Source organism: Zootoca vivipara, chromosome 1, assembly GCF_963506605.1.
Source record: "Zootoca vivipara chromosome 1, rZooViv1.1, whole genome shotgun sequence".
NCBI lineage: Eukaryota > Metazoa > Chordata > Lepidosauria > Squamata > Lacertidae > Zootoca > Zootoca vivipara.
This window is the reverse complement of record NC_083276.1, coordinates 21,545,669-21,571,051: the sequence shown is the minus strand read 5'-3', so window position 1 is coordinate 21,571,051 and position 25,383 is coordinate 21,545,669. Positions and strand designations below refer to the sequence as shown.

The 25,383-nt window shown below is 45.5% G+C and overlaps 1 protein-coding gene across 2 annotated transcripts in view; it reads left to right on the top strand.

Moving 5' to 3' along the window:
• Positions 1 to 14,879: 14,879 nt before the first annotated feature.
• The window catches only part of SLC24A4 (solute carrier family 24 member 4), a 110,865-nt gene continuing 100,361 nt past the window's right edge, over positions 14,880 to 25,383 (top strand). For both annotated transcript variants that reach the window (XM_035107222.2, XM_035107213.2), the window contains exons 1-2: positions 14,880 to 15,927; positions 22,969 to 23,079. In XM_035107222.2, coding sequence (XP_034963113.1) covers positions 15,771 to 15,927; positions 22,969 to 23,079 — 268 coding nt within the window. In that variant the 5' untranslated portion in view covers positions 14,880 to 15,770. The remainder of the gene's footprint in view (positions 15,928 to 22,968; positions 23,080 to 25,383) is intronic.

The following is a 25,383-nucleotide window of genomic DNA, read 5'->3' as shown; positions in this document are numbered from 1 at the left end:
GAAAACCACTCAGGCCCCTGGTGTCTAAGCCCGGGACAAATGGAAATGGGGCATAGCTGTCAAGTTCTCCCTTTTTTAAAGGGAAATTCCCTTATGCTGAATAGGCTTCCTCACGAGAAAAGGGAAAACTTGACAGCTATTAAATGGGGACAAGCCCTTACTTTCCTTACAGGCAGGGCTTTTGTTTTCAGCCGGAACTGAGTTCTGACACCTCTCAGGTGGGTGCCATTGCCATTATAAGTGAACGAGGGAGGTCCTCATGGTGGGTTCCGGCAATTCTTTTTCTAGAAAAATTGCACTGCTTACAGGGTTGTTGTTGCTGTGAGGACAGGGAGGAAGGGAAATCCATGTATGTGTGCCACCATGAGTAAGTACCTCAGACGAATTACATAATTCCACCTTTGAAGCCAGGTTGGGTTGCTTTTCTTTAAGTTTACAGAAATTGGTGTAGCAAAATATTTATGTTTGGAGATCTATTTTGATTTGAATTCCCCCCCCTTCATTTTAGATAATTTGATGACATGTATATTGATATATGTATATTGAAGCAGAAGTCTTTTTTGGCATATACAGTGGTACCTCTACTTACGAATAACTCTACTTACGAATGTTTCTACTTACGAATGGAGCTTTCTACTTACGAATTTTTAGATAGGGTTGCTTCTACTTACGAATTTTTTCTCCCAATGCATTCCTATGGGATTCGACTTACAATTTTTTTCGACTTACAAATGTGTGTTCGGAACACATTAAATTCGTAAGTAGAGGTACCACTGTATTTAGTTATAAAAATCATTACTGTATCATCATCAGTTGTTAACATGCCACCTAGACCCTTTCCTCCTCAGGGTCATCATAACGTTAACTTGGGCCTACCTGAATGTTTTTCAGGGAGCACCTGTTTGTGAACCCTCTTTGGTGAAACTGAGCGTGCATCTCATAACTTTTATTTCTCCCTATAATTTTAGACAGGGTTAACGTTTAATGAGCTCCAGGCCCTGCACTAAATAATACTAGCATGGGTGTACCCAGTGAGGGGCGCCCCCCCAGAAGCAAAAAAAAAATTAATTGGTTATAAAGTGATGAAACGAAACAAAATTAGGTAAGGCGATGGCGAATAATCAGTTGTTTACCACACTGAAATGGTGTAAAAACTGAGAAGTATCTAGAGCACGGGTGCCAAACACAAGGCCCGGGGGCCTAATCCGGCCCGCCAGACTTCGTCATGTGGCCCGCATAGCCGCCGCCGACAATAGCCGCTGACAGTAGTTCTGGAGCCTGCGATTGGCCGAGGGTCAAAACCGGGGGCGGGGCTGCAGGCGGAGGCCGGGGCGCTGGAGCCGCGCTGACGGCCTTGGCCAGGGAATTTCAATTTCGAATGAGGCTGAGGGAGGCGGTGGCACAGTGGCCAGACGGGGAAGTGAGATGCAGGAGGAGGAGGAGGAAGCCCGCCGAGGAGGTAGGAAAGCCCTACAGGCGCCGCCGGCAAAGTTGGTGCCGGGACGGAGCAGCGCTGGATTTTTTTTTGGTGGGCTTGGCTGTTGTCTCCGAGAGCGAGTGAGGTGGCACTGGGGAGCCACCGCCTGCCTGGATTTTGCTCTGCCCCCCAACCCCGAGTCGCCCTTTGGCTTCTCAGTTCCGGCGGAGCTGCTCCCCGGGGGGGGCGGCCGGGAGGGAGGCGACGGCGACGGAACGGGTTCCTGCTCTTCCCGCTCTGCCGCCGCCTCCTCTCAGCCCCTCGTGATGTAGGGCTCCAGATGGAGTCGCCTCGCGGTTTGAGTAGGTGGGAGGGGAATTTTTTTTGGGGGGGAGGTTTTCAAGCCTCCTCTGCCTGCAGTCCCGGTAGGGAGAGGCGGCGGCGAAGACGACAACAGCGCAGGTGGGGGGGAAGAGCAGCTCTGAGGCGAAAATGCACGTCCGCTGGGGCTGCCGCCGCCTTCCTCCTCGGGAAATCCGCTGCCCTCCCTCAGCGCGAGGGGAAGGGACTCTGGCGCTGAGGAGGGAGGATGCAAAAGCAAAGCAGGGAGTTGGCACTGCACCGCATGTTCCTGGCCCTCTCCAAAGCACGGAGTGGGTTGCAGCGTGTGGCATCCTGCCTAGCGGGGTTTGGGTGTGCGCAGGGCGGGAGAGGGAAGCCCTCTTTCCATCTGCAGGTTTTTAATCCCAGCAGTGGCTTTCTCCTTCCTGCCGAAGGTTTAGTTGAGCCCCCCCCCCGGAAGCCGTCGATCCCCACCTTTTGTTCAAATTTCCCTCGTTTACATCCCCTCCCACACACGCGCCACGACGCAGGAATGTGATCCGCGTGGGGGCGGGAATGAGCTTACATTATTACAAAAAACAGTAATAATTGAATGCAGTGACAATAATTTATGATAATAAAGAGTGGACACATAGTCCTACAGACACAACCGGCCCTTTGAGGGTGACCAAACTGCTGATGCGGCCCCCGATGAATTTGAGTTTGACACCCCTGATTCTAGAGCCACCTAGTGACTGGTAGACGAATCTATGTCAGCCAGCCATTGGGATTCAAGGGAGGGAGAGGTCCCTAGCGGGCTCTAGCAGAGAAAAAAGGGAATCTTCTAGAGGGGTCTGGTGAGTTCCACGTCACTAAACGCTATTAGTTTACCTTCTTATTTACATTTAGAAGACATCGAGGCTATCTAAATGGATATAAGAAACTGGTTCCAAAAAGGGAAGTTAAGTAATTTTTGTAGAAAATTACATTTTAAAGGGTAAAGACCTGGCTCAGAAGTACAATGGGAGAGGACAGACCGACTGGGTTGTGTTTGATGAGCGTCCATTGGAAATTCTTCAAGGAAAATCAGGACTGGATTGAAAAGAAAGTTTTGAACAAGTTTTCTTCAAACCCAAGAAAAATGATATTAGTATAAGACATGTAACTAGAATAAAAATTTTCAAGCAAATTATTGTAATAACTACCGTAATAAAGCACTGCTATAATTATATATAATTTCCTTAAAATTTTGGTTTCATTCACCTTTTCCGTGCTGAAATGTCACAACCTGAACGACCATGGCTTGCCCCCCCCCCCCGTTTTGATCCTGGGTACGCCCCTGAATACTAGGACATCCTTTGACCTGGAGGACTTTCTGCCTCCCTCTAATCCCTTATTTGTTGGAGTTAGTAAAAGTTACTTTTTAGTGAGCCAGGGCACTCTGCGTATGCTCAAGACACCAACTTCTACATTATTACTTCACATTTCATTAGACTGATCCTTGGCAATGAAAACTGGTGCAATCTGTGGATAATAGCCAGAGCTTTTAGTCAGGGCTGGTTTGCTCATGATTTTCTTTGAGTGCCACTACATTCTCATCAAATGAACTGATCTCACTTATCTTCTCAGAGGGAGTTCCCTGGCTGAAAGGTTTATGGCAGCTGTTTGCTAGCAAGTGCAGAGTTTTCTTCCTAAAGATAAGTTCCTGCTGTAAATCTTAGGCATGGCAATTGGATGAGGGAGAATTCATTGACTTTTGAACCTGAGAAGTTCATGGTACAAAAAGTCTCGTGTTCTCTCCTCTGTCCAAGGAAAGGAAAGAATCACATCAGTGAAGCTGAGCAGGAAGACTTGTCATCTGGGCAGCATGGGACCTCCATACACACTGCTCAGACTTGTGTAAGATTATAGCCAGACTTTTAAAAAATAAAAATGCAAAACTGCATTGTAACATTAAAATAACTGGCCAGTAAGAAATATAAAATAAAGGAAGAAAAACAGGGGGGGGGGGAACTATACAAAAGACAACTGGGTTCACAGCTGTTTCCACATAAAATAAAGTACATTCTCAAGAGTCTACACAATAAACTCGATGTTACAACATGAACCGACCAGATATAAAGAGAGTACAAAACAAATGTTATGAATACCAAATAATGCCATATTTCATCAGGTCTTGCAATCCCTGTGATTGACTTCTTATATGAATAGCAAATGGCTGCCAAACACCCTTAATTTTTGAGTCAATTCTTCAGAAATTGCTTTATTAAACCAAATATTTAAAGAAAAACCTAAGGACTCCTTCTAACCCTGTGATATGGTCAAATGAGCAGCTATGGACAGAAAAATTGTAAGTGGTTCACATATTAAACCTATATTCGACCCATTAAAAATGGAAAAAGAAGCAATTATATCCAGTATTTATTGAGCATTTCTTCTTATTTGTTTAAGGACACTTATACGGCAATGAGCATTCATCCAGATTTGTTTGTAGTGTGTTCATGTCTTCCTGTTGGTCATTCGTTCATCCCACATTTTTAAATATCTTTGTCTTGCTTCTGTTTTACTACACACACACACACACACACACACACACACACACACACACACAGAGAGAGAGAGAGAGAGAGAGAGAGAGAGAGAGAGAGAGAGAGAGAGAGAGAGAGAGCATTGTGGAAGCATCACAAACGAAACGAAAGCGAAATAAACCTGCCACAATGCACTACTATTATGCCGAGAACATGTTGCGGAATACACCTGCAATAAAACGCCATTCCGGATGAGACCCTAAAGTGCTGGTATGTGACAGAATCAGCCTTGGCAAAATACCGGCAGTCTGTAGGCACCCTAAGAGAGCAGCCCTGCTTAGTCCTCATGCTTAGTTGTACATGCATAGCCAGTTACCACAACCCACGCCTAGAGATCAGAGTGAGCAGGTCAGAAGATGTCACCTCTATGCAGACTTGAATTCTTCAATGTGGGGGAACTTTTTTTTTTTTGTATCCAGTTATAACCTGCTCAGAGGGGGCAGAACTCTGTGCTCATCTCAGCTATGTCTGCCTGCAGGGTTGGGATGCCAGGTTCTGTATAAATCTTATCTGGTATGTAGACACATTTACTGACTCGCACTTTGATCACTGACTGCTGATTAATCATGTGGTTTTGAAGTATGAATTATTTTTGCGCCTGGAAGATTAGTATAATTCCAGCTTTAACTGCACTATTGTAGTCATATGATCTGAATGGAGATTACTTCTTATGGTTAGTGGGTTTCCTTTGTTCAGCTGACTCACAAAACATCGTTTCCCTTTCAGTTAATCTCCGGAGGGTCGTGCATCCCCAACAGGTTCTTAAAGCTGCACAACATTGCATTTAAAGCCAAGAGAAACCTCTCAGTCGAGAAGGAGGCCAGAAATTTGCCTGCCTGTGAGCAACCACATGCTTAGTTAGGTCTGACCCTTGTGATTTCCATGAGACCTGACAGCATTAATGATAATCCCTCACATGTTGGGTGAAAGGAAGTGGCTTCTAACAATACTGAACATTAATTCTTTCCTCGTTGTGGCATTTGAAATTAGGGAATGTGCTTCTGCACCGTTCATTTGCAGAAGCACAAAATCATAGCAACGTCTTCCCATCCAATACCCTCTGCTGCTCGATACAAACCTGCCATAGCCTGACCCGAAGCAGTACTTGAGATTATTTTTAATAAGACCAACCTAGTGAAATACAGGGAAGCGGGTGGCGCTATGGTCTAAACCACAGAGCCTAGGGCTTGCCGATCGGAAGGTCGGCCGTTCGAATCCCCGTGACTGGGTGAGCTCCCGTTGCTCGGTCCCAGCTCCTGCCAACCTAGCAGTTCGAAAGCACGCCCAAAAGTGCAAGTAGATAAAAACGTACCGCTCCAGCGGGAAGGTAAACGGTGTTTCCGTGCGCTGCTCTGGTTTTGCCACATGACTGGCCACATGACCCGGGAAAACTGTCTGTGGACAAACGTCGGCTCCCTCGGCCAGTAAAGCGAGATGAGCACCGCAATTCCAGAGTCGTTCGCGACTGGACTTAACAGTCAGGGATCCTTTACCTTTACCTTTTTAGTGAAATACAGCATTCTCTTTCTTTTTATAATTACTTACAAGATTACGATTCCTAATTTTTTTGGGGGGGGGTTCCGTTTCCCACAGTAGAGCTTTACAGTGAGACTTGCCCGTGTCACTTGACATGTTTCCCAATTCATACAGTTACAGAGCTGTCTTCACTAACCTGATACCTTCTTTTCTTTCTATGGCTACTGTTGCACCCTTTTCTCTGTTAGTGAATCAGCATAGGGAGCGATATAGCAGAGATATGGAACCTTTTTGGCTCCATGGGCTAGATCCTTATTTGGATCGGCCTCACAGGCCAAATTGAACATGTGGGTGGGGCTAGTCAACTATCAGCCACATGGCGTTAATATAACTTCACATGAATGACAGGTTAGTGGCTCCACCCAACTCTCAAAATCCCTTGTGCGGGGTGTGCCCAAAGGGCTTTTAGCCCCTGAACTCCTGTTTGAGTCTTTAAACAGGAGCATGGGATTTGTCTTAAAATCCTTTGCAAACGTGCTCTTTGAAGTAGTTCTCAAACAGGCAGGTGAGTGGCAGGGGGTGGGTGAGAGGAGCTACCAGCCACTTAAAGAAAAAGCATGGAGCTGCTTCAAATAGTGCTTTTGAAAAGGGCTTTAAATCTTGCTACCTTAGCCATGCAATCCTGTTCCCTCCTAGAAAAAGGGCATACAACCAAGGCAGGATCAGCTGATGGGCAGGTGCAAGCAGTTTGGTGGAAATGGCCTCACAGGTCAAATTAGACCCCCTTGCTGGCCAAGAATGGTTCCTCATTCCTGCTCTACAGGCATAGGTATTGCAGCTGCCCAGCGTGGTCAGAATATTGGATCACTATGCCTGTTTGTGATTTTTTTTTAGGGCAGGGGGCAGGGTTTGCAGGGCAGGATACTTATGGACTTGGTCTTCTGATTGTGGCCATAAAATAAATGAGAATTCCATAGCATTAGACTGGTCATTAAATGTCACGGTAAATCTCCTGTAAACAGCACAAAATTGGTTTCATGGTATGTTTAGATCTAAAAGATAAAAGATCCTATGAACTGTTCCAGGTTTTTGTTTTTAGTCCACAAGAACACACTGCTTTTGTAGATAACTTGGGAGTATCTGAGGGCATCTAAACAATTATCTGTGCAGAGGAAATAACAGCAACATTTCAGTTAAGGTTCCACTTCTGTGCTGTAAACTTTCCCCCTTTCTTTGCTTTTGCCTCAATGAAAAGCATAGGGATCTCCAAAGTATTTTGAATAAACGTTCAGTGAAATACCACTCAATAGTCGTGCTCTTTGTTACCCTTTGCATGTCCTATCAGTTCTGCTTCTGAGAGCATAATCTACCGAGAACACTTCCTTCTCTGGAGGCCTCACTGTGCTTCCATTCATTTCATATGACGAAGCGTCTCAGCCCCAGCTGACAAAGAGCTAAGGCAAGTTAAGCAGACATGCAAGGAGGGGGTAAGCAATACCCACTTATTTAATTAAAACAGCCCAGAGACTAATAAGGGCACAGTAAAGTCAACGTGTGGTAGGAGCCACATCCTGAAAGCATTTAGAAGCTAAATTCTAAGTGTAGAAAGCCTGCGGGAACCTGCGCTACCCCAGCAGAGAAGTTTGAGGGGCCACAGAAAACTAGGATAAAAACTCCAGTTTTGGGAAAGGGGTGAAAAGAATAGTCCGCTGTGCATATGGCTCCACACAACTCAGATCTAGCTAGTGGGAGAGTCAGCTTAGTTTTCGAAAAGGTAGGGCTATAGAAAGTGCCCCCCCCTTCCCTCCAAGGATCGGTATTCCTAGCAGGAATCAAAGCAATGTATACTGAACAATCTGCAAATATATTAGTAAGTAATAATCTCTCAGACGAATGTTTAATAAGAAAAGGAACTAGGCAAGGCTGCCCTTTATCCCCGTAGTTGTTTATTTTGACGTTGGAAGTAATGTTACAGAATATAAGAGCACCTCTCCAAATCAGTGCCAGATTACCAAATAAGCAGAGTAGGCACCAGCCTATGGGCCCCATGCCTTTTAGGGACCCCACGACAACAGATCAAAATAATATTGATTTGATCCTGAAAGAAAATTACAATCAAGCTTTCTAAGTTCAACGTTATCCCACTAAAGCATGTGCGCGAGAAACCTCCGGATATGAAGTTTTCAAAAATGTATTAGGACATAATTTGCGAGGGTGCCCCCCCCCAATATTTTGACTCCACAGAGTTTAATCTGGCACTGCTCCAAACTGAGTGAGTGAGGAGTAAAATGGCAAATGCAGTTCAATGTAGATAAGGGTGATGTGATACATGTCTTGGCATAAAATCTTAATTTCACATATATACTCATAGGATATGAACTGGTGGTAACTGACCAGGAATGAGACCATGGGGTTGTGGTACATAGGTGGATGAAGATATTGACCCAGTGTGCAGCAGCTGATTCTCATTGTGATCCATACAGTCAGTCAAAATGGAAAGTTGATGACCGGAAAATCTAACTAACAGTTAAAAACTGGCCAAATCTTTAACTTTTGAGCTAGTTAATTAGCTAGCAAATTTCCAACAACTGATGCTGAGGAAGAGCTTAAAGTTCTTTGGACAGAAACATCAGCTTTTGCAGATAAATCCACTGGCATACATGGGCGTACCCAGGATCAAAACTAGGGGGGGCAAGGGGAGGGGCCAAGGCACGGAAGGGGAGGGGCCACAAAGTGGGCGGGAACAGCGAACTCGCGCTCCGCCGGGCTGTGCCCCTCCCTAGAAGCAGGGCTGGTGGGCGGAGGCGGAGCCCAGCCCAGCGGAGCGCGAGTTCAGCGTTCCCGCCCGCCGCGCCGCGCTCTCTGGTTCCCCGCCGCGCTTGGCCTTGCCAGAGGGCGCGACGGGGAGCTGGAGGGAGGGCGCAGCGCGGCGGGCGGGAACGGCGAACTCGCGCTCCGCCGGGCTGTGCCCCTCCCTAGCAGCAGGGTTGGTGGGCGGAGGCGGAGCCCAGCCCAGCGGAGCGCGAGTTCGGCGTTCCCGCCCACCGCGCCGCGCTCCCTGGTTCCCCGCCGCGCTTGGCCTTGCCTGAGGGCGCGCCGGGGAGCTGGAGGGAGGGTGCGGCGCGGTGCGGCGGGAATGGCGAACTCGCGCTCCGCCGGGCTGTGCTCCGCCTCTGCCCACCAGCCCTGCTTCTAGAGTAGGGCAGCTGCCCTAACTTGCCGCATGGTGGGTACGCCCTTGCTGGCATATGTAATGACTTCGATGCCATATCGTTCGCAGAATCAGTGATGGATGCAGCCAGGAGACTCTAGTTTAGATAGTTTTGGATACCTTTCAGCTAGTGCTATTTAAAGGATGTAGAAAAGGTGCTTGAGGCTTTGGGGACTACCACCTGTGTACTGGACTCTTTGCCTATCCTGGCTATCAGAATCTGCTAGGACCAGGATTACTCAGAAATTATTAGTATTGCTTTGAGAAAAGGAATTATTCCTGCTGCACTGAAAAGGTGGTGGGTGAAATTTTGCATCCCCTTGGCTCAGTGCCCTGTGTGGGATAACCTCCCACACTGCCCTAAATCCAGCACTGCTATCCATGTCACAATTAAGTCTTCCCTGCTGCTGAATGAGGAATGGGCACTCCGGGATAATTAATTCCAAAGTGTTGCACAATGCATTCATTTCAGAATGAATTAAAGCTGAACCAAATGGGTCCCAATCATTTTATTTTTTCATTCATTTTGAATGCCTACCAGAATACTGGAATACTGTGTCCAGTTCTGGGCGTCGCAATTTAAGAAGGATGTTGACAAGTTGGGATGTGTGCACAGGGGGGGAGACCAAGATGATCAAGGGTCTGGAAACCTTATGAGGAACGGTTGAAGGAACTGGGTATGTTTAGCCTGGAAAAGAGAAGACTGAGAGGAGATATGATAGCCATCTTCAAATATCTTAAGGGCGTTCACATGGAAGAGGGAGCATGCTTGTTTTTCTCCTGCTCTGGAGGGTAGGACTCAAACCAATGGCTTCAAGTTACAAGAAAGGAGATTCTGACTAAACATTCGGAAAAAACTTAATGACAGTAAGAGCTGTTTGGCAGTGGAAGGGACTCCCACAGACTCCCTTCTTTGGAGGTTTTTAAGCAGAGGGTGGATGGCCACCTGTCATGGATGCTTTAGCTGAGATTCCTGCATTGCAGGGTGTTGGACTAGATGACCCTTGGGGTTACATAGTCTGATTCAAACTCTGAATTACCTGGCATACCCTTCCCAGTCTCAGAATCTGTCAAATCATTCTCTTCTTAAGAGACATCTTTGTGGATTGAATGTTAGTGGTTTTAATAAAGTGTGTGTGTGTGTGCGCGCGCATGCTTTGGGTCCTAAAGGATAAAGAACAGTTGAAAAACTGAAACAGAATATGTCTAACCACACACGCTCTGCAAATATTTGGGGATATTAGTAAATATCATTACCAACTTGTTCCATTGTTTTCAGTGGGTCTACTCCAACCATGGCTAAGTCTGGATCCAGTCCCAGGTCACAACCTATTTTAAAAGCAGGATCAACTGAAATGGGTAATTTGCAGCATTATAGTTACAGCACTTCAACTATGACAAACCAAGGCTACTCACTCTTAGAGCTGTTTTGGAGTCCTCCCGTTCTGATTTCCTCCCATCCCCTTAGTTTCTCCCACAGGTGACTGCCAGCAAATTGCAAGGAGGGTGGGGAATTGTGCTTCGTGATGTCAGCAGCTTTAGTCACACTGCAGAGACAGTATGTGCCATATGGAAACTACTGACTTGTTCTCCTGCTTTTGCAGCCCTCAGAAACAAACGTCACACAGCAAGGCATTGCTTTATTCAAATTCTGCACCCCATTGGAGACTGGCATGATGACGACACATTTTTACATGAGTAGAATGTGTGCTTTTATTTAAAATGCATCTCTGGGTTATTTGTGGGGTACAGGAATTCGTTCATTTTTTTCTCCAAAATATAGCCTGGCCCCCCACAAGGTCTGAGGGACAGTGGACCGCCCCCCTGCTGTAAAAGTTTGCTGACCCCTGAATAGTATGTTAGCAAGCTTTGTATGAGGCATTTTTTGTGGAGCAAAGTTACCTGAAATGACAAAGGATGGGAATAATATTAATCACCATGGACTTCTACAATGTAGAAAGCCGATTTTCACACTCAGAAGTCTTACGTTTATTATACGAACACATGATGAATCACTCCTTGAATTTGTTAATTTCAGCACTCAGATCTTGCTTCCTGCCATATTTACGGTGGCTAGTAATTATAGGGTTTTAAAATATTAAGCTATCCATAATTTAAAACAGTTCATACAAGCAAAGCTGCCAATTCCAGTTTCCAAGAAAAAGAGGGAGCAGTGCTGTGCCAGGCAAATGAGTGTACTTGGCAGGTGAGTCTAAGAACGAGGTACAGCTTGAACACACACCATCAGTCAGTACAAACAGTTCAGAAACAAGTGCTATTAAATAGATACAGCTGGAGCTTTGAAGGATTTGGTGACGTTGCCAGATGTCATTTTTATGACCTGGCTTTGGACTTGTCCTTCTCCTCCTATCATGAATGTCTCTGGAATAGAGTCGGGTTAGGGTTCAATTGGAGGGAAATCAGACAATTTATGAATAAGGTGACTCTGTTCTAGTTTTTAGAGGACAGTCATCTATTTCAGCAGCTGTCTGGCCTATTTTAAAGATAAATTACCATAAGAAGGGAGAGCAGTGGCTGTGAAGTTGCCCATCAACAGCACTTAGACAGCAGACTGTCTTAGATACCTTACCCACTATGGTGAGATGTATTTCTGTTCAAAAGTAGATCCATGGCTTTTTTTCAGGGGGGGGGGACTCACCACACCTCAGTTCCGGCACCTCTTGTGTAGGTGCCATTGCCATTGTTAAAGAAAGAGGGAGGCGCCCCTGATGAGTTCCAGCACTCCTTTTTGTAGAAAAATAGCACTGCGTACTTCTATACCTATAAGTTAGTATGTACAAGTTTTATGCATATGCATCCTCTGTTGTCATTTTTGGTAATGCATAAGTGGCCATGCTACCTATGGATAGTGCCCCCAACCTAACTAAAGTCGCAGTGCTTCAACAGCAGCCCACTTCAAGCATCTACCTGGTCTGCAATACCCAGCCATCATCTGCAGCACTCTCAGTATTGTGTCTGTTTAACATAATCACCTTCACCTGCCTGTCTTCTTTGTCCACCCTCTCTTTTTGTTTCTTTCACTGTGTTGGTTCCATCTGCCTAGTAACTGCAGCTGGTCATTTTATGGGAGGGCTCTAACTTTTAACTACTAACCATGTTGCAAAATTCCCAAATGCTGCATTTCCCCATAGGCTTAGCTTGAGACAATCTATGATTGCTTTCTGAGCCCACCAGTCCCGGCTCGCCCATTGACTCTAGTGGCACAATGCACCATGGCGCCTGGGTGATCAGGGGGCGCTGAGGGGCGCCCCAGCAAGTGGGGGAGCTTCGCGGCGGCCTCCCTTTTCCCTCCACCAGCCGCGCCGTGAGAGCAGGGAGGGAAGCGAGCGCACCGCTCTGCAGTGCCAGGGTGCCCAATGACCTTAAGACGGCCCTGGAGCCCACCCCCCTTTTATACCAATCTTATGTGTTTTATATTCTGTAACCTTCTTTTTGTGCCAGGTGGACCATAAATAAAATATATTCATATTCACTTAGTACCTTGAATATAGGTATTTATGATAGGGATCGGAAAAGGAAGTAAATGCTGAGGGTGGCCAAGAGGCAGATTTGCAGTTCTTGTTATGTAACAAAAAAACCCCCAAAACTCACATCAACTTTATGTAGCAAAAATTGTCAGTTCTGTTTAAATCCCATTGAAATAAATGGAGGAAGTTAGTTCCTTTGATTTCAGCAGGACTTAAGCATGACTGAAATTACTGGCTACTGACCTAATACTAACCCCCCATAAGAAATTCACCAGTCTTTACCTGATCTTCGGTTTCCTGACATATAACTTTTTCTAATATGAGGATTTATCTTTAGGTCAGAAAAAGCATATTTAACTTCTCTCCCTGTTTTATATATTGCACATTATGATAGGGAAAAAAATCTGAACCAAAAAGGAAAAAATGAGAAAACCTATATTTCCACAATATATAAATGAAAGCCCACCTGGATTTGCCCTGCTTGGGATTTTGATTTTTAAAAACAAAACAAAACAAGTTTCTCATTGCATGACATTTCCTTGCAAAGAACGAGAGCCTCTTTTTGGAATAAGAAACTTTCTGGTTGAAAAAAGAAAGTGGCAGCCTGTGTCCCTTCCCCCATGCTGTAGTGCTCCAAATGTCACTTCTTTGATCCCCTCAGCTCCACATGCTCAGGAAATGCCTTCAATGGATTTTTCAACATCACAACCACTCTTATACTTAAGGGATCACAATAAACAAAACAAAAACCCTCTTTGGTGACCATGAAGTTGAGCAGGGCGCTCAAAGTTTGTAGAAGGCAAATGAGGAAGTTTATTTAAAGCAGGTGGTCATTATAAGCGAGCAAATGAATCCAAATGTAAAAATAATTGTCCTTATTCAGGTTTTTGATGCTAGCTCCCAGGTCACAGTTTTGACATCCTAAACACTGCACTGTACTGTCTCAGACTGGTGAAACGTAGGCAGCAGAGATGGAGTCCAACAATGTATGGAGGGCCAGAGGTTCCCCAGGCCATGAGCACAATAGCATTGTTCTGCTTTTGACCCCCAGCCACTGTTCCTCAGAAGCATACTGTTTCTGAAAGTGTAGTTAGTTCATAGGCATCATGAAAAGTAGCCATCTGTAGGCTTGTCCTCCAGGAAAAGGCACCTGTGTTGTATCACCTTAAGTGGCTGTCCGTATACAGGAGCTAATGCCTCTTCTCACCTGCTTTCACTCGCTTTTAGAAATACTTCCCCCCCCAAAAAAACGCTACAAAAGGAGCCTCTTTACTCACTCAAAACGTTTTTATTCAATAAGTGTTCAATATGTATAACATATACATATGTATACGTATATGTATATACATATACATATACGAAGAGTTGGACACGACTAAACGACTAAACAAATGTATAACATTAATGGACTGAGGCTGTAATACAAAGATATAGTTTGCATTACTTTGGTGAATTTTGTCGCCTTTTTATTTTTTGCAGTGATTGAGCGAACCTTATGAGGGACCATACTGCAGATGCCCCAGGGTGGTATTCAGTTGCCTTTTACTCAAAGCAAACCCACTGAAATGAATAAACATGATGAAGTAAGGGTAAGGCCCATTCATTTCCAGAGGTCTACTTGGAGTAAACTTCATTTTTCATCGGAGAACTGTTGGAGGGTATGCAGAGACCCAACTTTTTGCGTTCAACGAAAGGCACTGTTTGAAAGAGCCCACAGGAACCAGTGTTTCTGATTTCTTCTTCTTCTTCTTCTTCTTCAAATTATGTTTAAATGTCTGAAATAAACATTTTCACCCAAATCGGCAGCTTCGTACAGTCCCCAGTCCACCTCAACCTTCCCATCATTTCGTCATTTCGAAAAGGCGGGATTCATCCATGGGCATAGCCAGGATTTTTGTGGGCGGGGTGAGGACTTTTGTTAGGGGAGGGGGCAGAACCGGTCAGTTAGTGAAGTATTTCTATTATTTTACTTTATTTGAGGGTACAGCTGCTCCCCCGCTTGGCTACGCCCGTGGCTTCATCCCTGAGGGAATTCATTCCACCTTGAGGGAAGGATGGCAAGCAACTTGGGTGTGAGCTTGAGTGTGACAGGGCTAGGCTCAGCTGCGCAAGCACATGCTCTTGCACGCTTCATCCCCGAACCCACAGCACTTGCCAAGCGCTAAATAGAGAAGAGATAATTCCTGCGCCATTTAGGGGAAAAGATTAATTTGGTCAGTTAATCCCCTCCTCCTCTTCCCCCCGCCCACCGCGAAGACCGAGCGCGGGAAAATGCACAGACGGTTCTGCAGGTGACCGTCAGCGCGAGGCGCAGAGGGAACATTGTGGTGCCCGGAGAGGAGGCGCATGCGCGTTGGCTGCGCGGGCGAGTGAGTGAGTGTATGGGGGGGGGTGGCGGCTTTGCGCGCGTTGAGGGAGCGCTAAGGTGCTTCGGAGGGAGAGAAAGTTGCCCGCGAGCGGGATAAGAAGGAGGACCAGGAGGCGTTGTTGCAAGCCAGCCAGCCAGCGCAGGAACTTGCCCCTTGCTTGCTGGTGCCTCCTCGCCCGGAGAAAAGGGCAGGGGGAGGAGAGCGCGTGGCTGGTGCGCCCGGGAGCCCGACAACTCCGAGCCGCCAGAGGGATGTGGAGCCTTATGAGGAGGAGGCGGAGGAGAGTCGCCGCTGCAGCCGCTGATGCTTCGCAAGCCGCTGGCGAGGGAAGGAAGGGGGCTCTCAAACTTTCCAGCGGGATGCTGCGTGGAGCTGCGCTGCTGCGGCTGCTGCTGCTATCCTGATCGCTCTCTGTCCTGAAGCGGCGCTTGCCTGGGGTTTTTCAAGGGCACTTTCGGCTCCTACCTCCGCCCGCCACCGCTGTGGTAGGCAGCTGCTGGATGCTACTGCTGCTGCAACTGCTTCTCTATCGCCGGCGGTGCTATCTTGCCTGGATATTATAATATTTTTGGCCTCTGGCGCCGGGCCTGCCGTGGGGGCGACGACGGGCTCCTGAGCCTGAGCAGAGCTCGCGAAGCCACCCAAAACTCGCCACCTGCTGCTGTCGAGGAGGCTTTGCCTTGCTGCGCACCGGCCCGCTCGCCGACCCCCCCCCCCCCCGTCCTGCGACTCCCTGTTGATGCGCACCCGGCTCTTCGCCGTGGGGATGGAGCCCTCCTCGGGGACCCCCCGCAAGTGAGCCCCGCTCGCGAAGGCGCGGAGGGGTGGGGGAGAGAAGGAGGCTGCCTCCTCTTGACCCGCAGGACCTCCCGATCCCGTGCAGCGAGCCCCAGGGTCGCCATGGGGCTGGAAGTGCAGCCGAGCGGCCCGCCGAAGGCGCCCCTCTCCACGCTGAGGAAAGTTCGCAAGAGGCGGGAGATGCTCCTGCAGCAGGTCGGCTTCATCTGCGCGATCCTATTCTTCGTCTGGGGCATGTCCACCCTGCTGTCTAAGCTAGGTAGGTGGCTGGCCAGAGGGGGATGGGTTGGGAAGGGAGGGTGGGTGGGTGGGTGCATAGGAACCAACTCCTAGGGGCCTGGGTCCCTTCTTTTCCCCCCAATGAAATATTTGAGAGGGATGCGCACCCCAAAGTTGAAGGGCATTGCCATTCAAATTGGGTCCATGCATCACATCATGTGATCCGTTATGTGGGGAGGGGTACCCCCCAGTATTTTATTCAAGTTGGCCCCCCTGGTGGGTGGGTGGGTGGATGCTGAGCTGGCAGGGACAGAAGGTAGCATCTGCCTGTGTCACTTATCTTCCACTCCCCAAATCTGGCCAGGATGCTTTCCCCACCAGCGCAGCCCGGCATGCATGCACACCTGGGCGATCCTGTGTACCACCAGACATTTCCCAAGAGTCCTGGGAATTGTAGATTGCCCTTCATACTGCTACACTTCCTGGGATTCTTAGGGGCTTTCAATGTATGGTGTGTATGCAGTGGGATCAAAGCAAAGGGCCATGTTTCCTACAGCAGCAACCAGCTGGATTCACCTGGGAAGCCCACAAGTGAGATGTGGAGGCAACTGGTAATAGTCAAAAGCAAAAGTGCCTCTGGAAGCTGGTGGTTCTGTACAAAAGCAAAAGTGCCTCTGGAAGCTGGTGGTTCTGTACAGCCCATCTAATTAGGGTCATCCTCAGTGTTATCTTCAGTTAATTTGCCTTTCCCCCCCCCTTCCCCCACGCTAAAGCCATTGAAGCTAATGGATGTCACTAGTACATCTTGTGGCAATGAGTTCCACAAGTGAATTACACTATTGTGTGAAGAAGTGCTCCCCCCTTTTGTCCTGAATCTTCTGCCAGTAGGAATAGTGAAGTGTCAGGCAGCTCTTAGGTCCTGCTTGCGGTGAAATCCTATGCTATGCTTACTCAGAAGATTCAATGAGATTTACTCCTGACCAAGTGTGTTTAGGATTGCATCCTTTGTCACCCATGGGATAATGCTTCATGCTTATAGGGGTGAGATTGCTCCTGAATATTTGAGGAAAATGTTAAGGATTGGCTACCAGCAATACAAGGCGGATTTGTGTACATTTTTTCATAGAGGAACGAACGAATCTTGGGGGGGGGGGGAATTAGCATATCCGTATAAAGTAATGTACACTCAGTTTTGCAACAGTCCTGTGACTTGTGCATTCAAACTGATTCCATACCTGCGAATTCCAGAGTCAGATCTGGAGATGATGAGTAGATGGAACATTTCTGAAACAGAACATTGTATTTCCCTGGGACGTGGGATCCCATTTTAGGAGTGATTTTTTTATGACTACTAAATATAATGTGCAAATGACTGTGGCTAAGTATTAGTTTGGAAATGTAGAAAGAACAGAACAAACCTGATGAGGAAGAGATCCCATATAGCAGTGCACCACGTCTCAGCAATAGTAACCTGATGACTTTGTGTCCCATTTATTATATGTTGCATAAAAGCTACAGCCCCAACAGACAACTTTCAGCAAAGAAAAAGAGAGAGAGAGATTTTGCTGGAAAATGCTGCTGCTGATCTAATGTGCTTCATTCCTGCCTTGCAAGCTGAGTTGGCGCAAAAAATCCCCACTGAAATATTTTCTGTTTGCCTGCTGTGCTGCTTGCTGTAGGCTTAGAACAGTAATTCCAAAATGGGCAGATTAGAACAAGGGTTGCCAGATCAACATGGGGATGGAGTGGGGGTGGGGGAAGGAACCAAGGGATTTTGCTCCCTGTTCTACAGAGTTTGACAAAGCAGGGTCAAATCAGAAAGCAGGTGTTCCCAAACTACAGGCTCTTGAATAAATGGACATCTCACAACCTTTGCTGTAGCGCTACTTCCTCCCCTTCCCCCACCAATGGGACTCCTTGGTGAGAGAGCCAGTGTGCATAGCTGCCAAGTTTTCCCTTTTCTCGCGAGGAAGCCTATTCAGCATAATGGAAAATCCCTTTTAAAAAGGGATAACTTGGCAGCTATGAGTGTGGTGTAGTGGTTAAGAGTGGTAGACTTGTAACCTGGGGAACCGGGTTCGCGTCTCCGCTCCTCCACATGCAGCTGCTGGGTGACCTTGGGCTAGTCACACTTCTCTGAAGTCTCTCAACCCCACTCACCTCACAGAGTGTTTGTTGTGGGGGAGGAAGGGAAAAGAGAATGTTAGCCGCTTTGAGACTCCTTCGGGTAGTGATAAAGCGGGATATCAAATCCAAACTCTTCTTCTTCTTCTTAAATGAGAGAGGCAGTTTGGCAGGTGCGGTGGCTCCTCCCTTTGTTGCCAGAAAAGCAGGCTGTTCCAAACATTAGTCTGCCAAGGCCCAGGTAGTTATTAAAGGAATGACCTGTCAGGCCATGTGTTGGCAGACCTCCTTAGCTTAGCCGCGGCTGTGCTACTTATCCTGATGCTAACAGCAGGTGCTGGGGAAGTAGAGCATCAAAAGCCACACCAGGAAGTGGACGTGCGTGGCCATTGGGAAAGATAAATATTCCTTCCGTGGCTTCCCCTGTTACAAGCTGGCACAGCTTTGCGGCCAAGGATGGGGCATCATATACACTCTTAGCTGGAGTAACTGAAGTTAATAGGACTTAATTGCAAGTGGACATGCATAGGATTGTGCTACGTCAGGGCGAGCTGTAAATTAGAACGTCCCCGAATCGAACGAAAAGGCAACCTCTGGATTTTGGGTCCTCTCCTGGGCCTTAACAAGCAAAGGGCAGAGGACGCTCAAATGGAAGGCAAACCCAAGAGCCCTCTGGCAGGTGACACGTGCAAGTGACCCCACACATTATGGAAGATGCAGAATGACGGCTATGTCATTCCAACAGTGGTTGGAGGCAACATGCCTATGAATACCAGTTGCTGGGAATCACAAGGTAGAAGAGCACTGTTGCACGCGGCTCCTGTTGCTGGCTTCCCATAGGCATCTGCTTGCTTGCTTTGGGAACAGAGAGTCAGAATAGAGGCGCCTTTTGCTTGATCCAGCAGGACTCCTCTTATGTTCAAGCAAGCGAAGTCACATACCAAATTCTGCTTTGGAAAAAAAAGGCCACCTTTCAGTTTTCAGTAGCGTAACTGAAAGGCAACATGCACAGTGAATGTTAGGATTAAGGGTAACATAAAGATGTCCTTGTCTGAAGGTTTTGTCCAGTTTTCTTAGACACCTCTTCTTTGCAGATCCATGCCTCCCTTTCCCCAGCTTTAGTTCCCTGAAATCTGCCCTGCCTTGTTGCCTTCAGGAGTCAGCCATAGATTCAATTTTTACCTCTGCCACAAACTCTCAAGATACTTAGAAAGTTGCCTGACAGAATAAAGACTTGTTTGTCATTGTGATGCAGTATTGCCTGCGTTGATGAGTAGTGGCTCCCCACGGCATCAGGCAGAGGTTTTTCATGTTGCATTGCCACCTGATCCTCTTAGCTGGAGATGCCAGGGACTGAACTCGGGACCTGCTTGCAGAGTAGGTGCTCTGCTTGTTGAGCTATGGTCCCCTGCCTTAGGTCCTTCCATTATTCTTTCAAGCCTATTATTATTAATAATATGGATATGTATACACGATAACACTGATCTACCTTACAGGGTTGTTGCAAGGCTTACTGAGATATGTGCATAAAGCATTTTGGACACCAAAACGTGCTATTTGAATGTAATGTATTATAAGTACTTCATATATATGTATTCCTGCGCTATGCCATCCCTAGGAATATAATGCAGAGACAGGTATCAGTAGGATAATTTTCCCGTTTTTGTAGGTATTTGATCAAAACACTTTGCTAAAACCCCATCTGGCCATGCCCCTAAACTTCAAGTGTGGACAGTAAATAATTCCAGAAATTGTTTGGTTTTTGTTAGTCTCCAGACAAAGGGAATTTCAGTGGCAAGGTATACAACTTCTCCATTCACAAGGGAATCACTATGGAATTCCCTATGCATTCTTTTGCTGTTCTACTTTGGAGAACATATGGTTTTGTTAAGAGGGCACTGTTGAGTGGCCTTAGACATTTTCTGATGGGACAAGAAAGAGGAGGTTGGTTAAATGCCTGAAGCTGCATCCCTAACCCCATTTACCTGGGAGTAGCTCAGTTGGGTAGAACGTGAGACTCTTAATCCCAGGGTCGTGGGTTTGAGCCTCAGGTTGAGTGAAAGATTCCTGCATTGCAGGAGGTTGGACTTAGATGAGCCTCGTGGTTCTTTCCAACTTTGCAAATCTGTGATTTGACTTGCTTCTAAGTAGGCAAGGTCAAAACAATGGAAAGAAGATAGAATCAGTCTTCAGTTAATCTTGAATGATAATGAGTCACAAGCGGTTTTACTTACAATTAAGCAGTATATAATTTTTTGATAAATAAATAAAGTGGAACTTGCAAACAAAATGTTGCATTTTGAGTCCCTTACAGGAGTGCTCCTGTTCAGTTTTCCAGCCATGCTTTCTTCCAGAATATATAAACTGGGAGAGACTCAAGTTGGCCAGTTCCCTTTCTCCTGTCAGAGCTTTCTGTTTGCTTCCAGCTAACTCTTAACATTCTGTGGCTTCTGCTGAACACTGAGCATGCTCTGTCCATGTTGGGCTTGGGTTTTTTGGGGGGGTATTTCCTTCCCCTCCTTTAGAGGAAAGTGTACTTGTACAAATGTTAAGATACCTGAAGCAAGGCGATAGCTCCTTCTAGATTCACAGTGACTTTGTTTTTGTCCCAGTCTAGTTGGCGGGGTGGGCTTTAAGCTACTGAATAGAAGGCATGAAAATACTTCAATGGAGGAGGAGGAGCGGAAGGAGCATTCTGTTCTATTGTAATAATATGAGAACTTGAATAAAGTTATCATATTGTTTTATATATATATATAGGGCAACTTCATGCCTTTAACTCTATGGTCTGTTGGAGCATTTAATATTTTATTGGGTTTCCTTATCGGAAAGAAGGTCACTTGAATGATACGTTTTTAATCATGAATCGTCCTTCTGTACCAGTCATAATGTAATAAACCTTTGCCCCTGAGAATCTGCAAGCCCCCAAAAGGACGAGGATACAAAAACTTAATCTAGTACCTAAGGACCAAGCCCATATTGTTGCTGAAGAAAGAGAGAATGAAGGCAGATGTAATATTTTAACAGTGGAAGAGGTGGTTTGATGGAGCTGTCATGACGTTAATAGCAAATGCATTTTTCTAGGCTGTTATAAAAAGGGGGAAAAACAAAGTTCTTCATGTTTGGTTTTTCTGGTACAGTTTGAATGAGGGAAGCTGAGAATTTTTGCGTAGTGCAATGTTGGAAGAATATACTTTTTCACACAGTATGTAGTTAAACTATGGAATTGGCTTCTTGCAGGAGACAGTGACGGCTACCAATTTGGATGGCTTTGGAAGAGGGTTGGAATAATACATGAAGGGTTAGGTGACCAGTGGCTACTAGCTATAATGGATAATATGTTTTTCATCCACTGTTGGAGGCAGTACTGAATGCTTTTGAGTACCAGTTGCTGGTTGGTCACTGTGAGAACAGGAAGCTGGACTAGACAGGCCACTGGCCTGATGCAGCAGACGCATCTTCCCCACCCAGTCAGTTTTGCTACAGTTTTTGAACTTCTCCCTCCAATCCAGTTTAGGGATAGATGCATTCCACAGAGGAGGGTGTTTTCTTCCATAGAGGGCCACGTTCCCCTTAAGGGGGGGCCATATACATCTTTAAACCCACATCAGCCAGCCCATCTTATGCATGAGGGGAGAGCAAGTCTGAAAGCTAACACACCACCTTAGCTTGGGAAGCAACTCGCTGATCTTGCTAATGTATACATTTATAAGAAAAGTGGCCAGTCTAGATTTATGTTGCTGGCAAAGAAAACTGCTTTGAGACCACTGTTGTCAGTTGTGCCATTTGTCAAGGGGCATATTTCCAAGTTGATTTTCTCTTTCAATTCATTTATTTTCTTTTTCAATCTGATATTACTTGCAATACAAACTTCTTTTTTATTCACTGTCAGACATTTGCATAGTTATCTAAGATTGGAGCACGAAGTGATCATGATAAGGTTATTGCAGGTAATCTACTCTGGGACAACCTGGTGTGTTTGCAATCTAAATAACTTATATGGTGCATTTAGTTCAAGAATGATAAACTTTAAATCTTATCTGGTATATGAAGCATATCCACTTTACAATCTGCAAACAATAGGTAACTCCAATGAACCCTTCTCTTTCCTGATCGAAGAATTGTTGAAAGGGAATTTCCACACGGTGCTTATTGTGTAAAATGACCTGTGTTTGAACTGCCTTTCCTGGTTGGAACTGAAAATCCATTCTCTCTCCATTCAAATGTGTATTGGTGTGTAGATCTTCCACAGGAGGACAAGGCTATCCATGCCTTGATGGTTTCACCTGATCCAGAGGCAATATGCCTCTAAATACCAGTTGCTGGGGAACACAAGTGAGGAGAGTGGTGTTGCACGCACATCCTCTTTGCAGGCTTCCCATAGCTAGGCCACTGTGAAAAGAGAATGGACTAAGTTTGCCTTTCGTTTGGTCTTGCAAAGCACTTAATGCTTGTTCTTTGTGGCTTGGCTTGATTTTAGTGGGATTGCTGGCTTCAGTTTCATGTCCCCTGATTTGAACATTATATGTGTATATATATATATATATATATATATATATATATATATATATATATATATATAATGTTAGGTTTTTCAGACTTGCATTATAATCAGGATTATTACAGATTTCCTCAGCCAGAGTTCAGTACTCATACCATAGCTTGTTCTCCGGTATGCATCAACACTTATATAATGTGTTGTTTATCAACAGAAGATGCCAAGCTTTGCTTTAGTCACAGAGAACCTTTATCTTAACGCAGCCTGTGGATGTTGCTGGACTACAACTCCCATCTACCCTGAACAATGACCATGTTGTCTGAAAGCTGATGTGAGTTGGAGTCCAGATAGGGGAAGGCTGATCTAGTGAAAAATTATATGTACAGTATAGTTATCTAGGGGCAGCATTTTTATTTTTTTATTTGCCAGTGCAAATACTGTCTTTGTCTTTTTATGCAGGACAAGAATCAACTATTGTCGACAGAAATATCCTGTCAGAGTTATGGAGGAATAGAAGATTGATGGCATCAAATAATGAGTCACATGAAGAAACGAACTGCACAAAGCCAGGTAAGAAATGGGGAGCTTAAAAGTATATTTCAGTTCTGCTGTAGCAAAAGCTGCAGTGGTTTGCCAGATCTGAAGACTGTGCCATGTCAGAAGGTTTTCACGAGCACAAAAGTTGTTGAGAGACACAACTGACACAAGAACTTAAGGCTGTGCCTAAGCAAGCAGGAAGGTAATTTTCCCATCACACAAACAGTGCTCAGTACAGTGGTTTTCCTGTAGATACTTATACCTTGTGAATGCATAAGTTATTATTTGTGTCTGGGTGTTGAGACAACAAAATGAATTGCAGTATGGTTTTTTTTATAAAAAAATTATTATTATTGAGTTATGCGACTTTGAAAAGTTATCTATCTTCTTCTGGTTTGGTGATGCCTTGATCTGTGTTATAAATGAATATATTTAGCGTAGCCCAGTTTTACTGGTATATACATAATGTTTACAGAGAAAGAGGGAAAAACCAAAACATCGCTTTTATCACTAGCAGAGCTGAAGATCAAGAGACAAGCAGATACTGACCAGCCACATCTACACCATACAGTGGTACCTCTACTTACGAATTTAATGTGTTCTGAATGCACATTCGTAAGTCAAAAAAAATTGTAAGTCGAATCCCATAGGAATGCATTGGGAGAAAAAATTCGTAAGTCGAAGCAACCCTATCTAAAAATTCGTAAGTAGAAAAAAATCCTATCTAAACCGCATCCAAGATGGCGGATGGAGCTCCGTTCGTAAGTAGAAACATTCGTAAGTAGAGTTATTTGTAAGTAGAGGTACCACTGTACATTCAAAGCACTCTTTAACAGGCATAGTTTCCCCCAAAGAATCCTGGAAACTAGTATGCTAGCAGGAGTATTGACCTCACGGATCTACAGTTCCCAGTACCTTTAAGAAGCTGCAGTTCCCAGGACTCTCCATGACTGTTAAAAATTGAATAAGTGTGCTTTAACTGTGCAGTGTGACCCAGGTAGATAAAATAACTTGGAAAGTGGTAGGCAGTCACATCACCTAGTAGTTCGGTTGATAAGTTTGGAGTGTGCAAGTAGTCCTTTCCAGACCAAAGCAGCAAGTTACTCAGGCTGTATCCACATTAACAACTTAAAACACAGCGAGGTTGTTACACTTTGTGGTGTTTCAAGTTGCATTGGCATGTTGCTGTACACACCAGAGAGAGAGGTGGGGAGGAAGATGCCTTCACCCGATGAATATTACCTGTTGGGTTTCCCTGCACCTGCAACCCCCTGGACTCCCATTCATGAAGTTGTCATCCACACATACACTGTGGTCTGTGCATGTGCAGCGGTTGTCTGAAATGTACACACCTCAGCTTAACTGTGCAGTTCGTGAGGTTTATGTTTCCAAATCGGACAGGAGGTGGTACAAGGGAAGACACATCAATTAGCAGTATTTCTCGAGAGACTGCAGAATAGATATGGAGTGTGGCTGTTGTCATGTGTGCACAACTTCAAGTACCATCGGTGGGAGCGCACTGGAGCTGGAGTACTGTAAATGGTAATGCATACACAGCCTCAGATTGAGGAGCCACTGTGAAATTAATCAAATGTATTAGCCTTAAATTAATCAAATGTATTAGCCTTAAACAATCTATGGCCTTTTAATTTATTGAGAGGGCTATTGTTTTTGTTCGGTGTTGTGTTGTGTAGTTTTGTTTGTTTGTTTATATTGTAATGCACCCTGTGGGTCCTCAGGTGAAGGTGGTTTAGAAATTTAACTAATTATAATTAATTTTTAAACTTATTAGCCTCTTATCACCTAACAGATCTCCAAGCGACTTACACTGAAGAACATAGACAAAAATACCTTGTAAAATAGATTAGCAAAAACAAAAACAAAACCATATACAGTATAAAGCAGGCATCCCCAAACTTCGGCCCTCCAGATGTTTTGGACTACAGTTCCCATCTTCCCCGACCACTGGTCCTGTTAGCTAGGGATCATGGGAGTTGTAGGCCAAAACATCTGGAGGGCCGCAGTTTGGGGATGCCTGGTATAAGGTTTACATTCCATATACTGTAGCGTGCACACACACACACACAGGCCTTCCCTCCCCCAATAACAGTGATAACAGCATTGGCAGTACTGTACAAAAAACAAATCTATATTATCGCAGAGAAAAATAAAAGCTCAAACACTGATATATTCCTCTCCTTGGCCCAGGAATCCCTAACTTAGAAGAGTCAGCCTCAGCTCCCCCCCCCAGTGTTCCTGGTTTGTATTTTTTAAAAAACTTTCCACCCAGAAGTTCGGGGTCAAGGCTGGCTGCTGTAAATTAGTATAGTGAGGGTC